At 31.9% G+C, this 26,737-nt stretch overlaps 3 protein-coding genes across 3 annotated transcripts; 2 read left to right on the top strand and 1 right to left on the bottom strand.

Annotated features, from left to right (window-relative positions):
* Positions 1-67: 67 nt before the first annotated feature.
* On the top strand, positions 68-4,285 carry LOC131852276 (translation machinery-associated protein 7 homolog). Its single transcript, XM_059202935.1, has 3 exons — positions 68-179; positions 3,241-3,363; positions 4,050-4,285. Exons 2-3 carry the CDS (start codon positions 3,241-3,243, stop codon positions 4,119-4,121), a joined length of 195 nt encoding a protein of 64 aa, XP_059058918.1. The 5' UTR covers positions 68-179; the 3' UTR covers positions 4,122-4,285.
* A 1,567-nt stretch (positions 4,286-5,852) lies between these two features.
* LOC131852218 (uncharacterized) lies at positions 5,853-7,807 on the top strand. The gene is made up of 4 exons (XM_059202859.1): positions 5,853-6,075; positions 6,298-6,393; positions 6,562-6,990; positions 7,725-7,807. Exons 1-4 carry the CDS (start codon positions 5,853-5,855, stop codon positions 7,805-7,807), a joined length of 831 nt encoding a protein of 276 aa, XP_059058842.1.
* Positions 7,808-11,446: 3,639 nt separating this feature from the next.
* Positions 11,447-26,642, bottom strand: LOC131852241 (PC4 and SFRS1-interacting protein). The gene is made up of 16 exons (XM_059202888.1): positions 26,406-26,642; positions 24,761-24,816; positions 24,034-24,196; positions 23,515-23,622; positions 22,479-22,568; positions 21,539-21,714; positions 21,020-21,182; positions 20,261-20,297; positions 17,161-17,325; positions 16,297-16,398; positions 15,985-16,119; positions 15,444-15,625; positions 14,657-14,783; positions 14,157-14,264; positions 12,548-13,236; positions 11,447-11,879 (listed from the first exon to the last, which is right to left on the bottom strand). The coding sequence occupies exons 1-16, from the start codon at positions 26,484-26,486 to the stop codon at positions 11,820-11,822; spliced, it is 2,442 nt and encodes an 813-aa protein (XP_059058871.1). The 5' UTR covers positions 26,487-26,642; the 3' UTR covers positions 11,447-11,819.
* Positions 26,643-26,737: the final 95 nt, after the last annotated feature.

The following is a 26,737-nucleotide window of genomic DNA, read 5'->3' as shown; positions in this document are numbered from 1 at the left end:
CCATCACTCACATCTTTTTAGTAAAAGTGATCTATGTGTATAGTTGACATTAACTAACACTTGTTGGCAACACCGACCAATGTCTGTGTCATCATCATTTTAAAAAATCTTTGCATTAAAATAATTTTCAATTGAATTACTATAAATTGCTATTCCTTTTAATTCATTGGACATAAAACGTGAGTATAATTAAACTATATAATTATTTTGTATCAAATCACATGATCTTGTTAAGTGACATAATTAACATTTCAATACTGTGGTAATTTAAAAAAATTGCTTACTAGATAACCTAACAATAACATAAATGTTTTTAAAGCACTCGTTCAGAGCGGTACACTTATAAGTTTTATTTACCGTTTAAAGCCGAGTGCAACATCATTTTGTTGTATTTGTTTGCATATTTATTGTAATATATACAATAACTTGAACCTTACATACTTACAATTTTTATAATACGAACATTTCTAGAAGTGTGGTAGTTGTTTGTTGCATGCCTAGAATAGCAAACAAACTTATGACCCACCTATTTGTAAGTGGTAACTGTCGTCCTATTGTCTTATCATGAGACGACCGTGATGACCACTCATGCATTGTCGTTCCAGAGGACTCATGTCATGCCTCTTAGCCCATTATTTAAAAATAATAATAATCTTTATTTGTCTCAAATAGTAAACTAATGCAATTACTGCTTATAATATAATTAAGAGTAGAGTATTAATTGAGACAAAATTGTCTACAACTCAAGGGGCAGTGAGTCCACCATCTCTGTTATTCAATTATAAACTTAATCGGTAAATTATTAGAATAAAAAATCAATGACGACAAATTTAATTGACATCTCAGCCTACAACCGAAGCTGCTAAGCAAGCTGCTTGGCTATTGAAATAGCTGAGACTGACAAACTCATGTAGACTTTATAATATCTACCTTGAGAAAATGTGTGAAACCTCTTGCTACAGTTGTAAACCTGTGAATGACTTGTAGATTCTATCTCAGAAAATGTATGAAAGTTCTATTTATACTACAGTTGGAAATCTGTGTGAAATAGTAAATAATCTGATCTACCTGACTAAAATAACAACTGTTTGTCAAAAGAACATATTAGTAGTATTGATTGCTTTATATAGATGAATATTGTATAGTGCGATGTTAGAATGGTGACAAAGTTAGGTCAGCTAGCCCACTGCGGTCAATGTGACCAAAAATTTATTATGATGATTTCCGAGGGGAACTCTTTGAGATCAACCTAACATGAGTACATTGTTAAGGCCACCAATTGTTAACACTAACAATTCTATCCTTCACTCCTACAGAAGGATTCAATTTCAAACTCAAAATCAATTCACATCGCATCAGTCTCTTGTGCACATCATATTTTTTATCACTAGGCTACAGTAGGGTAAGGTAGGGTAGTGTGCTTTCATGTAAAAACTACTGTACGGATTTGGATGAAACTTTACAGCTTATGCCTCAGACTAACACATATTTTGTATTGAATTTTTATACTGAAATATAACAAAGGCACAAATACTACTTCATAATTATGTCAATGTAAGAATAAATAGATTAAATAATGTCCTATCTGATAGACTTTCACTCGGTCTCACTAGCACCATAATAGTTACTTTCTGACGAATTCACCTTAATGCCTAAATTACTTGATCTTATCCACCACAAACCATATTTCAATGGTGTTCCGTCAGCATATACTGTTAGTGCAGTACACTATTCAATTATTATCTATTAACCACCCTCCCCCTGCCCCTCCGGATGCCCCTTTCCCTGCAGCCATTCACCAACAATTAGTCACAAATGCAGCTGATGTCACTTGATGATTCCTAAACAATGTTCATCACATGATCATTGGTTTTTATAACTACAGTGAATAAGCTGATGGCTCACCTGATGATCTATAATATTCTATTCAGTGCCTTAATGATACAGTAATGACACAGGATTATATATACAGAGTGTAAACTTTTTGAGCCAGTGCTCAAAAAGTTTACACTCTGAGCTATTTTTATATATTTTATTTAACTACTATCTATTGTGGAATATGTTAACAAGGAAGTCATACACAAACTGTTAATATCACTAGGGTTACATAAATACAGAGTGTAAACTTTTCAGCTAGTGCTCATTTTGAAAGGTTTTATTTCCTGGATTGACTAGCAGTTACCACACAATAAACAAATCCTCAGAGTGATGAGGATGCTGAAGCCTGTGAAGATACCAGGAGGCTTCGGCTTCTGGGAGGAGCTTGGCTGGCTACTTTAGTAGTCTCGGCTCTACACACAACAGCCCAGATGAGAGACTAAATGCAGAAAATAAAGTCCAATTTACATTTATACCAGTGCTCAAACTTACAATCTGTATATATTCCTTGTTATCTGTAGCAATATTGTGCAATATGACCTTGGTTTATGCACATTATTTGTTTACCTTCAAACTCACTAATTTGTCAATCAGCTCTGTTTTAAAACTGGTAATTTACTTCTTTTCAAAAACCAAATATATTCTTCAGTATGACTTAATATATTGTAGATGTAGGTAATAAGTTAACAATAAGCAAGGCACAAATTTATTTTCAGTGTTTTGTTGCCTTTCAACTGAGTCTAAAGTTTGATTTAGAGTATTTATTTTATAAAGTGTTTTAAATAAAATGCCTATGCCAGATAATCATAAGGTAAAAAAGTTACTTCCTTAAAATTGTATTACTTTTTTGTGCTAATGATTTTATTTTCTATTTGAGTTTCTATCATCAAAAAACGCTTAAAGAAGTGGTTATAAAAAATAAATTAACTAGTAACTTCTTTTTTAACAGTTACAATAATTTAGAGTCAGTTCTAAATTTTATTTCATATTTATATTACTTATATGTATGTTATTTTATATTAGTATATCCCAAGCAAATAGATTTAATATAAATTTCCTTTAATATGTAATAAAAAAATTAAAAACTGTTTCCTTTCATATTAATGGAGATAATATTAGTACTATAATAGATTACAATAAATTTCTCATTTTTATATATTATATAAGAACGACATTTTGTGAGTATAGATGATTTTTATGTGATTGAATTACGCAACATAACGGGACCTGGACTGATTCAAATGAGATTTGGTACACAGATAGATCATATCATATAAACATCATATAACACTTTTCATCCATTTTATTCACATGGCTCTTCAAATCCTATAAAATAAATAAATGAATGTTTTTAATATGCAGATGTCGGGCCGCGAAGGAGGCAAGAAAAAACCACTGAAGGCGCCAAAGAAGGAGTCAAGGGAATTGGACGATGACGACCTAGCGCTAAAACAGAAATTAAAAGAACAACAGAAGGCATTACAGGTTTGTTTTTTTTATATAGAAATAAATATACATTATGTATATTAAATTATCAACGGTGAGTCAACACGTGACCACGGCTAGTGCAACCTAGTCGTAAACGTTGGGAGAAGTAAATACCTTTATTTGCCATAAAATTATTCGTGTTAAAACCCGGTTGACAATATATAAATAATGTACACAAGAAAGTTTAAAAACAAACTAATTTAACCCATTTTTTTATTGAAATTAATAAGATTTTTAAAATAAAGCAAGTATTATTAGAATTATCTAAGGAAGTTACTTATAATAATATTTGCAATTTACGAGTGAATGTCCCGAGAAAATTCGTTCAGCCGTTACAGAGCATTAGCAAGAACAGACAGACAAACAATTAATATATATATACTAGCTAACGTTGTTTTGCCTTAAAATAAAAAAATACATTTAGGGGTGGACTACCCCTAAAATTTAGGGGGATGAAAAATAGATGTAATTTCATGAGAATCGGTCAAACCGTTTCAAAGGAGTATGGGAACGAAAACTGTGACACGAGAATTTTATATATAAGATATATTTAAGTACCCTATATACTTTCGTATGCATGTAGCGCTGTTCATGTTGCAAGTAGACCGTTAACTTATTTGAATTAAAATTTATAACAAAATAAATAAATAAAATAAATTATATATATTTTTTTCTTTTTACAGGAAGCGAAAGCAAAGGCCTCTCAAAAGGGACCAATGACTCAAGGCGGCATAAAAAAATCTGGCAAAAAGTGACAAAACTAATGTCACTATTTTTATTTATAGGCTGTAAATTTCGATGTAAGAATGTGAAGGATATTGTTACGTAATTTCTATTTAACTGTAATATGTTACACCGCGTTTCCACCAAAATACATATTGTATGTTATTTAATTCATATTACATTCTCAACAGAAACATATAAAAAACATGATATTTATATGCGAAAATATCAATAAGTTTTTCCACTAAAGTATTTGTCGAAAGACATGTTTAAATTTTGGTGAAAGCGCGGTAAAAAAAGCCACTCACATGAAAACTAATGTTCTGCCAAAATATTACCGCGGCCGTAAGGCATGTATTCTCATTTTATAATGTGCATACCATTTAATTATGCATTTGTGTATTAAAATACATTCGTGAATACTAAGTTTGTTTTATTTTTAATCTGGACTACTATATAGTAAATATTTTCTGTGCTCTAGTTCACAGTTGTACTCTACAATTATTTAAATTATCTATAAATTTTGTGGAATACAATAATTGTATTTTTATAATTATTGTATTCAATTTTATTCAATTTTCTATAGTATAATAGGCCTTAATTCTGGCAAAATTTATATAGTACCAACACGTAAGCAAAGTAACCATCGTTGGAAAGCATTTTTTTAAAACTTTGTGACTTATCATCTAAATTAAAAAAAATATAATTATAAACTTTGATTTATGTTGGAAACAAAATATGAGATCAGGCTATCAACTCATATTTTAAATTTCGAACAATACAGGCAAAATTTCAAAATATTTTTACTAAGAAATGCTAGGTAACATCAATTAAAGTTTTTGAGTTAACCCACCTATTGTATTATTATATAGGAATATATTACATGCTACTGTAATATATTCCTATATAATGTTTTTTAAATAATAATATTAAGGTTATATAATAATCATATTCAGACCACACTAGGCTGTATAGATATGTATCCTTGGCCTGTCCTTGACAGATGCGACTAAAAAACAATAGAGTCGAACCTGCCCGCGTAATTTTGTTAATTTTCAAATTGTTTTCTTCAAAGTAAATTTAAGCACTTGTCGCATTATTATTATATATAATAAATGTATTTTCTATATCTATTGTAAATTACGGCTTCAATAATTTAAGAATTTTATGGCGTTTTACAAAAACAATAATTAACATTATTATTATAGGTATTATATTATTTTATGTAATTTTTTTCTAATAGTCATTTCAAAACCTAAATTAGATATATTTTCATTTTTAAATATATATTAATATTATAAACGTGGAAGTTTGTGATTATGGATGGATATTTGTTACTCTTTCACGTAATAACCACTGAATGGATTTTAATAAAAATTTACAATAACATAGCTTATACATCAGAATAACATAGGCTACAAAATTTCATTCGTGTGACCACCCGGGCACAGCTATTATATTATGTGCACTTATGTTATGAAATTTGCCAGGTTCATATGTCTTAAAATAAATACAAAATTAATTTTAGCTGTGAACCTACTACTCGTAATTTGGTAAGTACCAAAGTACCTACTATCAAATAATAATTCGTAGACTATCAATACCCTAACATAAGCTTTGTTTGGCTAGAGACAAGATGGCGCTGTATGTATTGTCCAAGATTATTATAAAAATGAGTAATTACTAAGAAATTCTCTTTTACAGTTTCTATGATGGGATCTTATATTTCGAATGATAATCGAATAACAAACAGGCAGGAAAGTATGGTTAGAGTGCGTGATTTTCAACACTCCTTTTTACTTTATTGCAACGCTCAAAAAGTAAATTCATTAAACACTGAAACAACTGTTGAATTTGGTTCCAATGATGGAAATACGATTGACAACCCACCAATTATTGATTTAGATGAATTTGACTCTATCTTAGAAAAAACAACAAGTAAAATCAATGATAACGAATACGATCCATTGAATAATAGGGAAGTTAGTGAGAAAGAACTGGATGATATTAATGATATTATAAACAAAGACCTTGAAAAAGAGAATAAACATAATGCATCAAATAGCAATTGTACTCTGAATAATTTAAATAATACTATGATTAATAACAGTGTAGCTCCACATGATGATTCACCAGATAAAGATTATCTACACAACATAGATGCAGATATACATACAAATGGAATGGATGAAAAACAAATTACGTTAGAAACTAAAACAAATAAAGAAACTGTAAACATTGATGTTATATCTATAAATTCTAACGATGAAGTTGCTGGTTTTGAATCTAACAATGTTAATTGTAGTTTAGATATTATATCGTTAAGTTCTACAGATAGCATGCTTATAAATAATGACAAAATACTAGATTTAGATGAAAATATTACTGAAATTCCAACATACGATATCGAATATTCAGCCGTTACTAATGGACCAGCAGATGAACCAAACAATGAAACAGTAAATATGAAAGTTGATGTGAATGATGATTCTTCAGATAATTGTAGCTACCATTCTTCAGATTTTGAATTCATTACTGAGGAAGAGGCGAATATTGATGGTTTTATAATTAACTTTAGAGCTAAAACTGTGAATAAAAAACAAGCAGAATTTGATAAACTGAAAAATGCGTCTGGAATAAATTTTCATAGACATTATTTACCTGGTACTAGTAGAGTAGAATATGCTGACGAGTTCAGTTATAGAGAAAACCACATTATACCTGAAGGTGATGAATATTTGAGTTTATTTCAAGGAATATACGCTCCTGTATTTGCACCTTTACATTTTATGGAGAATAAATCTGTTCGATCTAATTGTATGAACGTAGAATTTGAAGGTATAGGTTTCGATATGAAGTTATTGAATAAAAAGAATATGGAAGATACAACAGAAGAAGCGTGTAAGTGGTTAACTCTATTTTGACTTGTAGCGAAATGTGAAGACTTCTGAAATCAGACATAAGTTTAATTAAAAAGATAATTAAAAATTGTTTTTGATGATCACATAACTCTAAGAAACAACCTTAATTGTTATTAATGTCAAACACATAATTATAAAATCTTACTAATATAATGTACTTGTGCTAATATTATAAACGCGTAGTATTATAAACGTGGATGATGGATGCTTATTACTCTTTCACGCAGTAACTACTGAATGGATTTTAATGAAACTTTATAATAATTATTATATCTTATTTTTAATAATTTTATCTAACTAGACTAACACAAGCTTTAAAATTCAGGCGGGTGAATCCGTGGGTACCTATAGTTAGTATGCAATAAAATTGTCGCTTTGTGATAATGCGTTTGAGTTCTGCTGTCAAAAAAAATCTATTAGTAATTGTTTTAATCTTTTAACTGCTATATTGAAATACATAAATATACTGTAGAACAAATAATGCTTCTAGAATATTCATGATCGTTATTCTATGATTATATGTAAATTACATAATTCTTAACGCGTTTGTCACATGACTCCTAAACGGCTGGACTGATTTAGATGAAATTTTGTGGGTATAATTCAATGAATAACTGGATGGTTTGAAAACACAATTAAACAGCTAGCGTTGCTTGTAAGAAGTTTGTCCGCTAGTTTTGTATAAATTTAACAAAAAGCTAAACACTTTTTCAGATAAGGAAGAAGCAGAAGAAAGTGCTAGGAAAATTCTAGAAATGTATCCGGCAGACAATAGAAAACGCAGGAGGCGGTTTTAATATATATCATTTTATTAACGTTTAGATTTTTGCACATTTCACTTAAAGTTCCTATTTATTGAGACTTATGACTTTTTTTTAAAGATAGCAAAATTTGTTATTTTACCTATGTATGGATATCAATGTATGTACATAACCAGATAACTGATATCACTCATTTGACGCTGGTGATGCCTATACTGCCTATTTTATGGATGATAATGGAATGGTGCATCCGCCTGCGGCTAACGTTTACCACCTTATCATCCTCCACTGGTGCAACTGGTGTCAGATCAGTTAGCCCATCGTGGAACAAAGAATTTATCCTATTGGTTTCTAGGGGGAACCACGTGGTGGTGACCTGACATGGTAAATTGCTAGCAATGGGATCAGTCCACATTATTAACGATCCCCTTTCTACCCCACTGCATTTCGGCACGACCAAAATACCATGCCTTCGTATCCTGTAATTTGCCATGTCTTCGCTTCAACCGGACCAATAACAACAAAGAGTCTTACAAAACTAGAGTTACTTGTTGTGGCAGTCATATATATATATATATACCCCTAAACATCAAGGGAAAAAATAGCTTGTTTCGTAATTTTAAATACGCCATATATCATTATTGATTATTTAATAATAAAATAATAGATATAATCCTGGATAATTCATACAGCGCCAATTAATCCCAAGCTAAGCAGATCTTGCGTTATGGGTACTAGAAAACTGATATAAGACATAGCTACATTTTCTTCTGTAAATACACACGTAATATACATATAAAACACCCAGAGCTATACAAACAATCATAATCATGAACACAATTAATGTTCGTACTGTGCAAGGAATCGATCATCCGAAGTCAATTAAGCCGTTAGACCACCGAAGGTGTTTATAGAAGTTCTTGTACGTGACAGAATGTACAAAAGTACACGTAAACGGCAAATAATACTAGTATCAGAAACAAAACAACAATGTAAGAAAGGTTCGGTATCAGTAAATTTATTGTAAATATTTACAATATGAACTATATATCTAAATACCTAATCGCTAGGATGATAAAAATAGTATTACAATATGTATGTACTTGTTCCTTAATACTACTACAATTTAATCAATGTTTGATCAAATCAGGGGAACCAACCACAATCTGACTGAAATATACGTGAATAAAGCAATAACACATAGTAAAATGAGTGAATGAAAAAATTTGACTAACTTTCTGACAATTACATTATAACAACTGACAAATATGCAACACTGCAAACTTCTCATTGGAAAAGGTTTACCAACAGTATTACTGTTATATATGAATCATTTCACAGTTGCAATTCCAACAATTTTCAGTTTGTAACTGCAATTATCAAGTGAGTTAGACAAACTTGAATAAATATAATAAAATGTCATTTTAAAATTAAACATTCCTGTAGAGTTTACAAGTATGTAACCATTGTTTTATTCGTTTTTCACGACTCTTTACAATTGTACACATTACATATAATATTAATAATACCCCAGGATAATTAACACAGCGCCATCTAAACGCAAGCTATGCAGAGCTTGTTTTATGGGTACTGAACAACTCATATAAATACATACATACTTTTTTTTTATAAATACACATAAAATATACATAGAGATCAGCCAGACCGATACAAACAATTATACTCATGAATACATGTTGGTACAGTGCGAGGACACAAATCCGCGACCATCAGAAGTGGTGTGCTAAATCACTAGACCATCGGAGGCCGACAAATATAAACGGGAAATAAGTTTGCAACAGCGAAATCGCGATGCTCTTAGATAATATTATTACGGTACTTAGAACATTATAATAATGTGTACAATATGTAATAAATGATACTCCAATATTTTTTTCTTGTACACAAAATAATTTTGAATTATAAATTTGATTCAACATGCTAAGCTTGGAGTCTTGGAGTTAAAAATTATCCTAGTACAGCCAGACATCGAAAGTAAATAAATCAACATAAAACATTACATTACAGTAATCTTTGTAACATTAAAAAATATTACAAATGTAATAATTCTGTCGCTGCTATATATTCACAATCATTTCTGTATGTTTATTACAATATACATGTTTATTTCAAACATGAACAAAATATATTAGGAATCTAAAAAAAGTCCATTTACACTAAGTTACACTTTCGAATTTCGTCATCATTGAGTTTCCTCATACATTGTATGTCACAGTTAACATATAAAGATTGTATGACTATTGACTAATGATGTTTTAATAAAAAAGTCATATAAATAAAGTAACAGTTCATAATATTTGCTTTTAGGGGGTTATAAAATAAAATTTTAATTTGTCAATTTTACATTCATTTTTGAACAATTTAAAAACGTCTAATGTTCATATTCCTTAAGAGTAAACAATAATATACACAAAACTAGAAATAAGTTCGAATTTTAACAGCGTAACTTAATCCTCCCAAAAACAAATGTTTAAAACACTCTCTGTATAGTTTTATCCTCTCATCTGAAAGGAGCCAATTATTGGACTCGGACACTATAGGCCCATCCGTGAGAAGTCCTGTCATTGGTCTCACAGATGGGGCGTTACTAACACTCATTTTGACGGCTAACAGTTGAAATGTGATACTCATTCTTATACATTTATATGCCCAGCAGTAGAATAGTGTGGGCGTTGATATAGAATATGAACACAATACAATATTTATTAAAACATCACTAGTATTTATTATACTTATCGATATAGTAATATAAGGACGCAGGTGCACAAAAATCATCATCATCGTAAGTAATTGAAAATATAATAAACTGCGACCGTCCCGGCATCGGACGGGTGCTTTACAAATCTTTGAATTTCTGGGCTTGTTCTATACTATAACACATACGTGTTAATATGACTTCACATACCTTCCTTTTGAATTCTATTTATTGCTAAAAGTTGCATTAAAATCCGTTGCTATTTAATTACTTATTTAAATTTTTTCACAGAAAATTGTATATATGTAAGACTTAATGCCTAATGGCTTCTTCTACTAGTCAACTGTACTGTTGTGTTGCTGTTAATTTTGTACAATTAAAGATGATTTACCGCCAATTAGTCTTCTTTTGGATGACGACTAGTATTTTTATGAGTTACAACTTTCAGATCGTGTTAAATATGATAGAAGAAGCTAAATATTTATAGATTATTTATAATTTCGTCTACCTTTGATAAATTGTTGCAAAGTGAAATACATATATGTACTTATATATTGTATTTAACAATTAAACTTTATATAGTCTCTGTATACCTTTGCCTCACTGATTTGAGATTAGGCAGCTTGCTTTGCAAGCTGTTGGTTTAAAGAGTTATTACTAATCCTCTATAACAAAAGAACAACAAATCAAGAATGGTACTCATGTACTATTGACGAGCCGATCCTTCGGATGTCGCGTCTATAGCAATTTGAATTAATGAATGAATGAAAATCTCATTTGTAAGCTAAATCCTCCTAGAACAAAAGAACAACAAATCAAGAATGAATGAATGAAAATATCTTTATTGTTCCTCTCATAGAAAGAAGATAACAAATTCATAAATTAATATCTATACCAAATATAAACAAACAACAATTACAATACAGAGCTAACAATGGGCGGCCATATCGCTCAATAGCGATTTCTTCAGGCAACACCTGCAATTTGCTCGCTGGTGAAGTGATGTAGCTATTAGTTTTACCCCATTGCACCCAATGGGATTAGCATGTGCTTTTAAATTGAACGAAAGCCTCTAAAAATCAAAGAAATGTACACGTGACGCGCTATTAATGTACTAGAATAGGTACCTACCACTTACCATCACATTAAAAAAATCTACATCTATAACTCAGGATAATTTAAGTGAGTTTTCTATTACAACTGGCGTCTTTATATTATTATATCGATTTTTACACTGAATAAAATATATTCGTCCGTCCTTATGTCAATCTTGACACAGCTATTCACTGTATAAAAATAATTCAATAATCCAATTTGCAACGTTGGTAACACTTAAACTTTTGCCTTCCTTTTCGCTGGTGACCGCGGCGGTGGGGGCTCAGTCTTCTTGGTCTAAAAAACAATGACAAATGAGTGTATACCAGTTGTTACAGCAAAGTTGTTTTACCATATAACAGTAGGGGTTGATGGTAAGAGGGAAAAATGAAAATTTACGTAACGACCCTGGTGTTTCAGGCGTCCATAGGCGACGGTAACCATTTACCATCAGATGGGCCGTATGCTGGTTTGCCACCATAGTAATATAAAAAAAATTGGGTTCTATGTATTTATTAGTGCCGAATTATAAAATAAAAATGTAAAAAAATAAAGCTATTGTTAAATCAATGTAATATACATGCATACACTGCTGAACAGAAGCCTCCCCCTAAAACCTCCACGACGATCGGAAATAGACTATAATATTTTTGATCAATTACCAAAGAACATGCCACTTTCATATGTTATAGATATGTTGGTTGTTCTACTAACGATTTCAAAAAAATATGTAGATATATTTATATGTAATTGTCCGTCCAGTAGTTGTAATTCCAGCATAATTAATTTAAAATATAATTTTTTACATTATTAAGGTTCTATTGTCAAAGCCTATAATTCTATGCGTGTATTAAAAAAAATATTAATTAAATAATTATTATAATCATTGTACACACATGTGAAAGCAAAGTGGGTTGCTAGTAATTTATAAAAAATAGTTATATAGTACAAAACTAGTGACCAACCTCTCTCGATCTTTTCGCTCTAGGTTCTCCTACATCTTTTTCCTTCTCTTTGTCCTCTTTTGATTCTGCTTTATCTTCTTTTGCCTCGTCATCTTTACCTTTATCACTCTCTTTTTCTTTTTCAACCGGACTAGGACTCTTTTCTACTGAGTTCTTCTCTTTCGTGCTCTTATCTTCTGGACTCTTCTCATTTATGCTCTTATCATCTGAATTCTTGTCTTTTTTATCTTTTGTACTCTTATCCTCTGAAGTCTTTTCCTTTTTCTCTTTTGAACCTTTCTCATCTGAGTTCTTATCTTTTTTCTCTTTAGTGCTCTTGTCCTCCGAATTCTTTTTCTCTTTTGTACTTTTATCTTCTGCATTCTTTTCTTTTGGATTTTTTTCTTTTACACTCTTGTCATCTGAACTATTTTCTTTTAGACTGTTGACTTCTTCCGCAGTCTCATTTACATTATCTACTTCCATAGGTTCTGCATCTTTGTTATTTTCCTCTGGTTTTTCTGCCTCCTTTAAAATATCATTAGGAGTATCTGTTTTTTCAATTGCTTCTTCTTCTTCGACGGTGTCTTTTTTTGCATTTGTCTCTTTCTTTGCATTCGTATCTTTGTCGTCCTGTAATTTCCTAGAAGATTGCCGTTTCGTTGCTGTTTTTGCCGGCGTGCTGTTATTAGCAGTTTTCTTTGGTTTTACTGCAAAAATATAAAAATATTGTAATTGTGAATGATTTTTCGTAATTTGTAATAAATGACATTGATAGTTTTTTCGCAATTTCTTGTGATTTGCATTGAAAACGTTGTCGTCGTGAACGTTGTGACTAGCATTGTCTAGTGATGTACTAACCTAATTTACAGCCAAGATATCGAGAGATCAAATCTTGTTGTCACAAAAGAAACAAGAAATTCTCCTGGGGGGAAGGGAATTTAAGTTAGTAATGTGGATTGATAATCCCATTGCTAGCAATATACCATCTCAGGTCGACCTCCACGCGGTTCCCCCTGGAAACCATCGTATTAAATTCCTGGTGAATTTGTCATGATGGGCTAACTGACCTGACCTCATGCTTATCTTATCATCCTCCACTGGTGCCCCGCCAGCGTAAACCGTTAGCGCAGGCGGGTGAATCATTCCATTATCATACACATAAAAAAAAAACTAATTCTCCTGTAAAGGAAACACCCATATCAAACCAAATTATAATCCGAGTGACGGTAGGAGGCTCATTCCTGCTACGTTGGATTAAAAAAATATTAGCGAACGAAATGTTACCACAAAATCTACAGTTGATAAAGAATCTACCCCATCTGAGTTAGCAGTCGTAGTCGTATGTATCCCCAGTAGTAAATTGCCATTCATCGTCGTCACATGACGTAACGTTTGAGGCGCTGTTGAGACTATGAAGGTTAAGAAGTCAAAGGTTGCTTTCTTTAATTTTCCATCAGAAGGGTCGTTACTTATTTGCCTTCTGTATTGTATGGGCTCTGTTTTCAGCATTTAGATTTATTGATTCCCATTAAAATTACATAAAAAATTACTGTGACACTTGTATATGACGACTTTGGATAATATCTCTCTCTCAGGTATTTGTTTGGGAATTAAAACCATGACTTACCTGGTGTACTCTTTTTCTTATCGTTAACCTCCTCTCCGTCCTTTAGTTCTTCATCGTTCGCTGCGTCTATTGCTGCCTTCATAGTATGAGCGGTAGGGAGTGACAGCTCTGGTAAAGTAAGATTAATATACATTAATATATGACCTTGGTGATCTAGCGGTTTTGCATACTGCTTCACTACCAAAGGTCGCACGAGTATATTGTTTGTATTCTATGTATATTATGTAAGTTTAAAAAAAATGTATTTAAGTACTTCTATCAGTTGCATAATACTCATAACACAATCTCTTTTTGCATTGGGACTATATGGTGATGAGTGAATGGTCCAGAGTTATTAATATATTAAAATTATAACATACTCACTCGCCACGCCATCTCCCGGAGGTAATTATGAAGTTTGTGTACATTATGGGATACAGTTACCTAGATAGTATTAGATGATTTCATGATAATTGTATTAGAAATACCTGCAAATATTTTTTATAAAAGTATTAACATACCTAAAGGCTCGTGCACCATCTCCAATAGCTCATCAGCGCTGAATTTGGACGTGATCTTTTTGAACTGAATCACGCGTTCTGAGAAATACTCCCAGAATGACAGACCATCAGGTGTGATGAATAGCTCCTGTAATATGAATAATTTATTGTAATGATTAAATAATATATCAAGGTATACTATAAACAAGTTGTATGAGTGGATCCCCCAGTCTCCCCTATTTTAGGGAACAAGTAGTTTTGTAAGCTGTATGTAGGTTGTAGTCAGATTTGTAAGGTCACTCAGGTGCTGTCTTGTCAAATGTTCAGGTACAGGTTTAACCTGTAGCTCTGCAATTACATAGATCTATTGTGCTCGGCGTTTTTTAGAGTTCACTACGGGTCTAGCGTCAGAGACAAGAATTGAAGAATATTCTTAGAAGTGATTATTTTTAGCTTGTAAATTAGAGTGTAAGCTTTCCAAAGGAGATATTTCGTTTATACATGAGTGGACTACAACCACATAGGATGTGTAGTGGCGTTTGCTCTTTAGCTTGGCATATACTGCAGATTTTTGTTGTGCACAGGCCTAAGTTTGCCATGTGTTTATTTTCAATTTGCAGTCTCCAGTGAGACCCTAATCCCGATGTATATACAATATATACACTACTCAATAGCAATAGTCTACTGGAGTATTGAGTCAAGTAGCCCATTATTAGGGCTTTCGAATGTACCAATCCTGCCACATTCTGCCAGTGATTCAGTGCTTCACACACCATTACGTAAATGCTTGTGCATCGTTTAGACATACCTTCATATTTTTATATAATGTATCAGCCTGCTTCCGAATGCGGTGCGCCTGTTTGCTGAACACTAGGGCGGCGCTTTCGCTCAAGTCCCAGGACGGTGTGTTCCCAACATATGCCCTCATACGCTTCACTGTCTCCAAACACGTCGGGTGTTTGAGAAGCATCAGTGGCTTCACTTCCAGCTCTGGAAAACAAGTATAGATTCTTACTAGTGGTCACAAAATTACCAAATACTAAAAAAGATCTTTGAACCAGCAATAACAGTTATATTCTATACGTGCTGCGAGCGTGTCAAACACATGGTAGTGTGTGTAATCCTTTTTCTAATGATATAATGCATTTTTATGCATAATTAAAAAATATTCTGATACTGCACTCTTTTTCTATATAAACTAAAGTGTGCGAAAATTCGTACTCCTCTGTACGGGCATCTTTCGTACAAATGATTACAAAGTTTTTGCTACACGTATACGGAATATACAACCTCCACAGATAAGAGCGCGGCTCTTAAATTATGAATGAATGAATGAATATTGTACTCACCCATTAACTCGTCTAATAGTTTGAGACACAACTCCGTATCGGCTTTCTCTAAACACAGGCAAGTTTTTATCTTCGCGTCAAGTTCTATTAACTTCATTTCTGTCTTCAAAAACTGCACTCTGGATTTCTTCTCGTCTACAAAATATGATAATAATAATATTAATAATTTTTATTGATAAATACATCATCAGTATTATGATGCATATTTAATCATACAAATGAATACAACTGTCTTGAATCGTGCGAGCAATCGAACCGGCGACAATCGGAAATCGCTACACAACTGAGGTCATATATCTCTCATTCACTGACCCGTCTCTCTTTCATTGTCGAGCGTAGACTTCTCCTCATCGCTGAGATTGAGTTCCATCACCAACTGCGCCAGTATTGACTCTGGTTTTATCTGTCCTCTTTCTGCAAAAAGAAATGCATGAGATGTTATATGTTAGGTAAAATTATACATTTGTAACAGAAAGCGGATGTTGGGCAATGATGGGAAAGGCACATCATTTGGATGCTTTTGGGTATTGTAAAATATGGAATTGAGTCATCTACAAAATTGCTACACTCTTTAAGCAGAGTCCATGTGTGTATTGATAATTTATTATATGTACATTTATTGTGTATGCATGTGCAATTACAAATAAATAAACTAATTAAACAATACCACATAACGTCATATAGTCCCAAGCCAAATCAATCATAAAACATTTATTCATTTAGGACATTTTAGCCGCTTATCAATGTCGCATTGAAAAATCTTATTTCTCACATAGGGACCGGCAATTTTTTTTTATTGTTTACCAGCTGTACCGACAAGCGTAGTTTTGCCTTAAAATAAAAAAAAAATTTAGGGGTTTAACATTTATGAAAAATAGATGTTGGACGATTCTCATACCTACTCAATACGCTCACAAAATTTCATGAGAATCGGTCAAGCCGTTTCGGAGAAAACTGTGACACGAGAATTTTATATATAAGATTACGCATATTATTTTTTAAATATGTTTTAGTGTACAATAATTTGAGGTAGAAATTATGTAACCCCTATATTTATTTCAATTAATGAGCCCACGTGTGATCCCCCCGTTCCAATGTGTAAATTTAGTTTCGTTGTGGAGACCCACCGGTGGTCAAGCGGTCTAACGTTTTAAGTAAAAATATTTTTAAACTCACCTAGTTGTAATTTGAGCGTGACGGCATTGGAGGCGGCCTGCTTGTCCCACTGCAGCCGCGATGATTCGTTCTTGAAGGAGGTAGGCCTCGATTGGAACAGCTTTATACCCACGTACTGGCCGGTAGGTAGATATGTGATCAGGATATTGTCTTTTTCAGTGTCCTCTGTTTAAACAATAAAATCATAATTATCACTGTCACATAATTTATTTACAACGGTCTTAAAACTAATTATTTTAAACATGCCCTGATTCAGACGAGCTGTAATCGTCACCTATATACATGAACAGCACTACATCTTAATATCATTTGACACCCGTGATAACACTTATGAATTGCCATTCCTGAACACAAAGATGCCTCTTATCCTGTAATTTCACTACCTAATCTCAACTTAAAACAGAAACAACGCTTAGAAAGCTGCATAGCGACGAAATACGTTAGACTGAGGTATAGATCGACGCAGACGACTTCTTACAGCTTACTTCTGGTAAGAATAGAATAAAACTTCTGTTTATTTTTAAGATGGCTAGGTGACGTGTCTATACATATATTATATAATACCTCAGGACAATTCTCACAGCATAGTTGGTGCTGTGTCCTAAGCTAAGCAGTTCTTGTGTTATAGGTTCTAGACAACTGATATAAATAATTAGATACATTTTGTAAATACATACATAATATACATAGAAAACACCCAGATTGCTACAAACAATCATACTAATGAATACAAATGCGTGCACCATGCAAGGAATTAAACCCGCGACCAGCGAAAGTAAAGCGGTGTGCTGAACCACTAGACAACCAAGCCGTCAAATGATATAGAGTTAATATATGCCATACCTCTATACCATTTAATTTCCTACCTTAATTCTTTTATTATAAAAAATACGAATTTTATTTACAAAATTATAATTTATTTATTCATTACAAAAAGTGCAAATATAATTTAATTTCTAATAGTATTAATTAAAAGGCTATTTTCCTTTGGATACATTTCTAATATTTTCGCATATGTTTCTTTATCATCATTAGAATCGTCATGATGAATTGCATTAGATTTCGTATACTCTGCATATTTAATATTAAATCCCATATCACCATATTTAGTTGACATAGCTACCGGTTTCACCTTTACAAGTTCAATATTACGAAATAAATTAACAAAATCATCGCCTTCAGGAATTTTATGGCATTTCTGTGTATCTAAACTCTTTGCATCTCCTTCTATATTAAAATTACTTGAATCTCCAGCTTCATAATTATTTACATCTACATTTGCATCTTCCATTTGATAGTTACAATTTATGTCTTGAATTTCAAAACTCTTTGCATCCAAGTCTTTGTAAGTCTTCTTTAGGGAGACCACAGAAGAGAAAGACTCGGCGCGACTTTGTGACAAATGAACGCACGACTTGTCACTATTCTGTGACATTGTCATATCTTCATCATTTAATACATTTAACGAACCGTATATTACACAACCCAATGTATTTGATACGTTCTTATGTTTTGAAGATGTTGGTGCAGAATAATTGAGTTCACAATTATTGGACAAGTATGTGTTGGCATAAAAGTTTGGTGTGTTTGACAAACATTCTTGGTATGTTTCATTGGAATCATTTGGAAACATATTAGATAAAGAAATATCTGTCGCATTATTGAATTGCCTTTCATTGACATTATGTACTTTTTTATTGCCAACATTTGAAGTTACTTCTGTATTGTTTGTATTGAATACAATTAGATTATCCGTGTTGTTCTTAGTTTTAATAGGTGCAACAAATTTCTTAGGTTTCGGTTTCGAAATGGGTTTCTTGTTATCTTTCTTAGTTTTAGCGTTTTCTTTTTTACCAAATGTCGGTACTGTTCTTTTGATACTATCTTGAATATGTTTACTATTTTCTTTATTATTTAAAGAAGTTGTATTATTAGTTACTGTAAAATATTAATAGAAATAAATCATTGAAAAATTGTTTCATATTTTCAGAAGAAAATAAAGATAAATATTTTTTTTTAGACTGATACCATTATTGTTTAGTTTTAGGCCACAGATAGTTTATTATCCGTTTTGTGAAGATTATATTAAAATCCGTTAAAGTGAAAAGATCATAAACAGACACACATTTGAGCATAGGATATTAGTATGGAACAAACCTGTATTAAACAAAACTACATTAAATAAATCGTTCAGCCATTCCATTCAAAATAAACATAATTTGATAATAATTCACTTCCTAAATGTCTACCCCGTAGGGAATATGGCGTGAATATAGCTAAATACATAATTAAGTATATAAAAAAAATTCCCAATACAATCAATCAATATAATAAAATTTTGTTTCAAATTACCTGTTAGATTTGGACTACTGTCAGTATTAGGTGATATAAATTCATTTTCAAACTTATTTATGCACGTTTCTAATGTAATATTATCGTTATATTCATTAAAAATATTGTTTGTAAATAGACCTGTATTTAACACGTCGTCCATGTTGTCTTGAATTAAATAATAAGACATGTAATTTTGGCGGCAATATGAAATTTAAATTTCGAACATACTGATTTTTATCGTTACATTCATTAAAAATGTTGATCGTAATAAAACTAGTACTTAACACGTCGTCCATGTTGTCTTGAACTAAATAATAAAGCATGTATTTTTCGCGGCAATGAGAAATTTATATTTGGAACATTGTGGTTTTTTTTCTTATATTTCTTATATTTATCTTATACTATTATATTCATTAAAAATAATTAAGCTTGTAGTTAAAAAGTCGTCCATGTTGTAATTAACGGAATAATAAGACATATCATGTTCGCGGCAACATGAAATTTAAATTTAGAACATTGCGATTTTTGCTTCGTAAATTTAAATAAAGTAAAATAAATCAAAGGAATTCCGTTATACTTCTATTAGCATTGAGTAATTCATTAAATTACAACATATTTGTTTTACTTCCTTCAAAGGATGTCTAGTTCAACATTTTTTTTGTACACTTGACATATTAGTTAAAAATATTTGTTTCAATAAAACAGATATTTTGCATGTAAATAAAAAAAAATGGTTTATAAAGCTTATCAATTTAAAAACACTTACCTTGTTTGAACGGTTCCTTCAAATTTTCCAAATCAGACTGTAACAAGTAAGAAAAACATTTATTTTAAAAATAAAGAAAAAATGTTAATAATATGTAATTCCCTTCAATATATTTCAACTAAATAAGCACTATAATAAACGTGCATGCAAATGCTGAAATTTCATTGTGGTAGACTTTGTACAAAGCCTCGACAGCGTCGCGGCCTAGTGGTTTACTACACCACGAGGTCACAAGTTCAAATCTGGCCAACACAAAAAAAAATACTTTTGTATTGACACAAGAGTATTTTTATGCATACTTCTGACTAACGTTCCAGTGACGGATACGCTGATATCAAATCAAAAATTAATATCAGAGACGAAGGTAGACTCGCCCCCTGGTACTTTCTATTAAAAATATACTGAGATAAATGTGGCCATGTGAAGTGTTGCGTTCATCACAACATTGATAATGACTAAACAAGTGAATGGGATTATTAGTAAATTGTTTTTATACAATTTTATACCCAATCATGTCGAACTACACACGATTCCCCTTTTTTCCAGGGGATCCAGGCGGTTAATTCTGAGTGTATATGCCATAATGGGCTGACCTAACTTCATCTTCATTGTATCGTCTACTGGTGCCCCGCCAGTGTATACCGTTAGGGCAGTGAAGTCACCATACTATTATTATTAATTAAAAAAAAATGCTCCTAATATAAAAAACAGTGATATCCAGTCCTAAGTCAGGAGGATTTATTTATTTCAATTTTATACCTGTGAAATGGTATGATATTGCTTCAAATTCTTCTCAACAGACTTCTCCTTCACAGATTCTTCCTTCTCTTTTTCTTTCTCCACTGGCGGTGAAGCGCCGCGACGCTTCTTAGGCGCCGGCGATGGCAATGTGCTGTTCTCGTCTGTTTGTTCATCTATATACCTGAAAACGTCCAACTCTGTAGTTATTTTTTACCATTTTATAAAGGAGACTCACAATTAAAATAAATAACATGCTAAAATATATAAATATTATCATTACATAGTATAAAATAAAGTAAACTTAAATCTTTAAAACTATGCAACGGAATTTGAAGCAGTTTTTTTTAATAGATAGAGTGATTCAAGAGGAAGGTTTATATATATAGCACATGTACACCCAGGCGAAGCCGGGACGAGTAGCTAGTATTTAATAAATAATTGACGTGGTCATGTTTATTTTATACTAACTTAATTGATTATATTCGAGGGTCGCCGTTCTAAGTATCTACTAATAAATACCATTTGTAAATAAAATACCTCTTGGGACGTATTTTCCTCCCACTTCTGCTGACAATTTCCTCTTCTTTCTTCTCATCATCTTTGTCCTCTTCTTTAGTCTCCTCTTTCTTGGCTTTGCCGCGTGGTGTCTTGGGTTCTTTTATCGGCTTGGCGGGCGTCTCCTTGGCTGGTTTTGCATTGGACTTTCTGCCCTTCTAGAAAAATTGTGGGTTAATATTATAAACTTAAGTTAAATTACTATAAACATTACGACATTGGTGGTCCAGTGGTATTAACACATTGCCTGTCTTCCAATGATCGCGGTTTCGATTCCCACGATACAAATTACTTATCACAAATTAGTTATGTATGTATTTACAAAAATCCATATTTCAGTATTCCTATTTTTTCCTGGGCACAAATTTCTGGTAAATATCTTTCTATCGCCGCAAATTCCCCACTTTTGAGGCTGAATACACCCGACCTGGCATCACTGGGATTATTTTTGTAAAAGTATTTTATTATTATTTACTGTCACCTTTTCGGTATGTATGTATTGTTAGCTTCAATACATAAAGAACACTCAGTTGACTAATTTGTTGCTTACATTTCAAATTTGGAACCATAGTGAGTCACGTGATGTTGGTGGCGTCATTATTATGCCGCCACCAACAGACACAAAGAGGAAGGAAACGAGGAGAGAACGGCCTTCATTCTGTTCGAGGCAACCGAGACGACCAGACGTGGAATACAGCGACGCAATTTATGTGGCGTGTAATTTGAAAATGGAATAAAAATCAAATACTGCTGCATCGACGACATATCTGCCGTAACGACGTATTTCTGTAACTTCCCAATATAATGATATGTAAAGGAAAGTAAGCTCAGATGTGACGGCCGATATGAATCAGTGGAAGAAAAGTATGTACAGCAACGACCCCAAATAATGGGATAAAGGCAAAGCAATAATGATTGTCACCTTTTCCTTGTTGCCTTCATCAATGATCAAGGCACCTGCCTCATCGGAGTCTTCTATACCACCATCATTTTGTGTCACGTTGGCTGTACTCTGTAATATAAATTATAATAATAAATAATGACCCAGGGCAATTTACAACGCCATATAGTCCCTACCTTGGGGTATTGCTTGTGTTATGACCTACTACACAATTGATAAAATATTTACTTTTTTTGTAAATACATATTATGCATATTACCTCATCAACAATAATACTCATTTATACAAATATTTGCACCGTGCGAGGAATCGAACTCTTCACGATCGGAAGTAAAGCGGAGTGCTAAACAGCTAGACCACCGAGATCGCCAAATAATTATAGATAAAATTTCCTGGTTTTTTTATTTATTTATTATTATTTTATTTACTACTTTGACGTTGAAATAACTATGGTACAAAATTGTTAGTCTCCTCGACAAATTCTCACTTCACTTACAGTGAGAATTTTGGCTAAAGACATATCTGTAATTTACTGGACGTGACCAAACACAATTATATCTATAAATTGTATTAATGGTACGATCCAATATTCCAACATGTTTCTACAAAAACTTTAAGGAATAAAAAACACGGACTATAAAATTATTCTAATTGTAACTAAGAACTAACTCAATCATCAGCTTTCACACAAATAAAGCCGCATCTTAATTTTAAGTACAAATTCGTTATTGAGTTAAGGGTCCCCTTAAAAGTACACTCGGGTCACAAGTCCCGCGAAATGCTCGGAGTTGCCCTCTCTGCTACAGGATGTACCCAGCACCCCCACGGTGAATTCATGGAATATTAAGTTTGTATCTCTCTTTCTTCCGATATGGAGGGAACTGCTTGGAGTTTCTGCTGTTCTGTTACTCAATGGAACCGGCACCCGTACGGTGAATTCATCGAACGCTAAGTTCATACCTCTCTTTCATACGGTTTACATGCAAACTAGCTCTACAGATAATTATAAACTCTATCTCTATGTCGATAAATTTCAATTTTATTAAATGGAACTTACATCATCAGCGACAGTATCATCTGCTGCAGTGGTGTCTGCTACTGTGTCATCTAACGTGTCATTGCCTGTCTCGTTCCCTGTGTCATTAGCAGATGTGTCTGCTACTCCCTGTGAGATAGATAGATATTATATATATATATATATATTTATTTACGGTAATAATAAAATATAAATATGGCGGTAGATAACGCTGCAGGGCGTTTTCTTCCGCCATGTGTACATTTTATTTTTGTGCATTGAAATTAAATAATTAAATAAAATATTGTCGGCAATAACAATATTCATTATTTTTTATTTACCATTTTGTATAATGGCAACTTTCTCTCTCTGCCGACCGCCATTGTAAAGTCAATATCTTTTCTATTGTATTCTAATTAAAAATACATGTTCGTCAATATAAAGAATTGATCTTTCATTCTGTATCACACTCAACACACAAGTCACTACTACATAAAGCATCTACCGATGAGTTAGACATACACTTATTCCACAACAAACGTAATAAACAGCTATATTTACCTCCAGAGGCACTCCGATGACGTCCTCCAAAGGTACATTGTTAGCAAAGTCATATTCAATTTGCTTCACACCATCGTTGAAATCTCGGCGTTTCACTGTTTTGGTTAAGAATTTGTCTTTATTCTCAGCGTAGTCAAATATCATGTTTGGTGGTAAGTTTGCACTGAAAAATAATACATAAAATAATTATAATATTTATTATAAAATTATTTATGTTAAAACCCTTTAACTATGTGAATAATATACTTTACAGTATTGTAATTATATTCATATTTATTTGAATTAGTGGGGACTGAGGCATTCCATGGTTCGGAATCTAATATAACTAATGAAATACATTTATAATAAGAATTATAATGATTAATAAAAAAACATTAATGTTCAATTTTGTTACTAATACTATTAATAATAATTCTATTGCAAAATGTATTAAGTGGAGACACTAATAAAGAGATGTAATGAACACAGAACAAGACCTTCTTTTCTTTCTTTTAATCTTTAATATTTATCTGTTGCTTTCTATAATAACCATTAAAATAACACACACACAATTTAAAGAGACAGGAACCAAAATATACCTACAATAATTTTTAATCATGTTTTATTTAGATGTATTACAGACTTTTATAAATGAAATCTACTGTAAGGATGAATGTAATCAAAGCCAACTGAAGATAATATTATCAAACAATAAATTAATTTTGTTAAATGAATAAAAAGAACTTACGTCTCCCCAGTACCATAGAAATATACAAAATATTTCTTTCCATTTGGTCTTTGCACCTGAAACAATTAAATATAGTACATTAATAAAATCCTTATAATAAAAAATATTAATTTAATCTGTAAGAGATTGCTTTAAGTAATAAGGCTACCTTTAGTTCAGAAATCACATTTACATTAAGTTATTTTATTACAAATAATTTACTGTACACAAAAGAGATATAATTATTAATGTTAGAATCTAAATTAGATTGGGGGACAGGGATAGTGATGGGGACTAGTGACCCTATTGGTAGCACTATACAAGGATGACCTCCATGCAATCCCCATGAAACCGTCATGACAACATCCCAGTTAATATTCCACAATGATATAGACCAGTTACAATGTATAATATCTGTATGTTAAAATCTTTTTAATAGTTTTTTTAAGCTATTTAATTCTATTATAATAATTGGTTTAGGTTTTATAAAACTGCAAACAATTTTCATCCATTAACTAGTTGTGTGATTAATATGCAATTTGGTAACTGCTCCTATTTAATGTTGGAATCTGTCCTATTTGATTAAAGTGCAATTTAGTACACTTATGTACTTTTATTTTTAATGCATAGAAATAATCTTTCTTCACATAAACGTAATATAAGCACTTGAATAGTCACTTCTTTAATCTGCTATACATTCAGAAAGCAGTTTCAGAATAAGAAAAACACACAAAAAGTGGGGCTTCATGTATGTTTTTCTTATTCTCGCAAGTATAATGTATGAGACTACACTTAACTACATTTTAATGACCCCTATGTCCCACACTGCTACACTGCACATGGTTACAATACATTATTACAGTACCATAAAAATGGGAGGTAGGTATCCAGGATACATAAAATTATTAATAATCCCAATAAGAAAGTAGGTATATAATTATAATACAATATAATACTGTTATTAATCTTATAAAATAATTAAATCTATTGTTATTATTTGTTGTGATGTTACACAAAGTGGTCTATATTGACTATGACTAGCAGAGTCTAATTTGCAAGAAACCAATATAAGCATAGAAAAAGTAAGTTTTCCTAAGACATTATGTAAGGTTGGAGTGAAGAATAGAATAGAAAATAGAATAGAAGAACAACTAATGTCAATAGATTACTAAAAGGTTTAGAGAAAACTGAATATATTATTATTTTCCCACATAGCAACAAAACAAAAATATTTAATAGTCAAAGCTGTACATCTACAATAATTAACCAATAAGTTTGTATATAGGAATGACACTGATTACTTTACAAATTTCTACTGGTTAAGTTCTGTTTTACGTTAACTACGTTGATAAGAGTTAATTGCATATGTAGCTAGTTAGCTAGGATACGGAGTACATAGTTTCGATAGACAAATAGTAGAAAGCTAAGCAACAACAATAGCTTAATATAAAGACATAAAAGGTGATTTAATAGAGAAGAAAAGAACTGTAATTGAAACAATATGTCAAAAAGAAACCATGTAAATATTCCATACTATATCTGTAAGTTATTCCAAGCGTCAGAAAGACATAGAAGCGTCGACTAAAACATGTCTTCCCGCGCTCTTATAGGAATATCTATTATGAATTTTATAATGAACACACAAATAAGAAACTGATATACTCACCCGTGCCGGCCAAGCTGGATAGCCCTTTACTTTGGCGAAAATAAAGTCGCCCGACTTGTATTCTCTGATTTTTTTGCCCATTTCGATAGAATACCGCTAGTCAGTGTACAATGTTTTATTAATGTCCACCGCCGCGAAGAGATGGATACTAAAATTCCAAAAAGTATTTGTAGAAATTATTGAGATATATTAACTTGTAGATTCATACACATAAACACAAATTTATTATGTATAAATGGAAAGACGCTTCGATATGAAATAACCTTAAAACTCTTACCGCGGCAAACAACGAATATGACGGAAAAGAAATAAACATGGCGTTTAGATATTCT

Source organism: Achroia grisella, unplaced genomic scaffold, assembly GCF_030625045.1.
Source record: "Achroia grisella isolate CSIRO2021 unplaced genomic scaffold, CSIRO_AGI_Agris_v1 utg841, whole genome shotgun sequence".
NCBI classification, from domain to species: Eukaryota; Metazoa; Arthropoda; class Insecta; order Lepidoptera; family Pyralidae; genus Achroia; species Achroia grisella.
This window is presented reverse-complemented; position numbering and strand designations above follow the sequence as displayed.

Coding starts and splice junctions, on each gene's coding strand:
- LOC131852241 (XM_059202888.1), bottom strand. CDS start 26,486: ATGGGCAAAAAAATCAGAGAATACAAGTCGGGCGACTTTATTTTCGCC. Junction 21,715..22,478: donor ATGAAGGCAACAAGGAAAAG/GTGACAATCATT, acceptor CAATTTTTCTAG/AAGGGCAGAAAGTCCAATGC. Junction 11,880..12,547: donor GAGCGAAAAGATCGAGAGAG/GTTGGTCACTAG, acceptor ATTGTTTTTTAG/ACCAAGAAGACTGAGCCCCC.
- LOC131852218 (XM_059202859.1), top strand. CDS start 5,853: ATGGTTAGAGTGCGTGATTTTCAACACTCCTTTTTACTTTATTGCAAC. Junction 6,394..6,561: donor ATCTAACAATGTTAATTGTA/GTTTAGATATTA, acceptor TAAATATGAAAG/TTGATGTGAATGATGATTCT. Junction 6,991..7,724: donor AGATACAACAGAAGAAGCGT/GTAAGTGGTTAA, acceptor ACACTTTTTCAG/ATAAGGAAGAAGCAGAAGAA.
- LOC131852276 (XM_059202935.1), top strand. CDS start 3,241: ATGTCGGGCCGCGAAGGAGGCAAGAAAAAACCACTGAAGGCGCCAAAG. Junction 3,364..4,049: donor AACAACAGAAGGCATTACAG/GTTTGTTTTTTT, acceptor TTCTTTTTACAG/GAAGCGAAAGCAAAGGCCTC.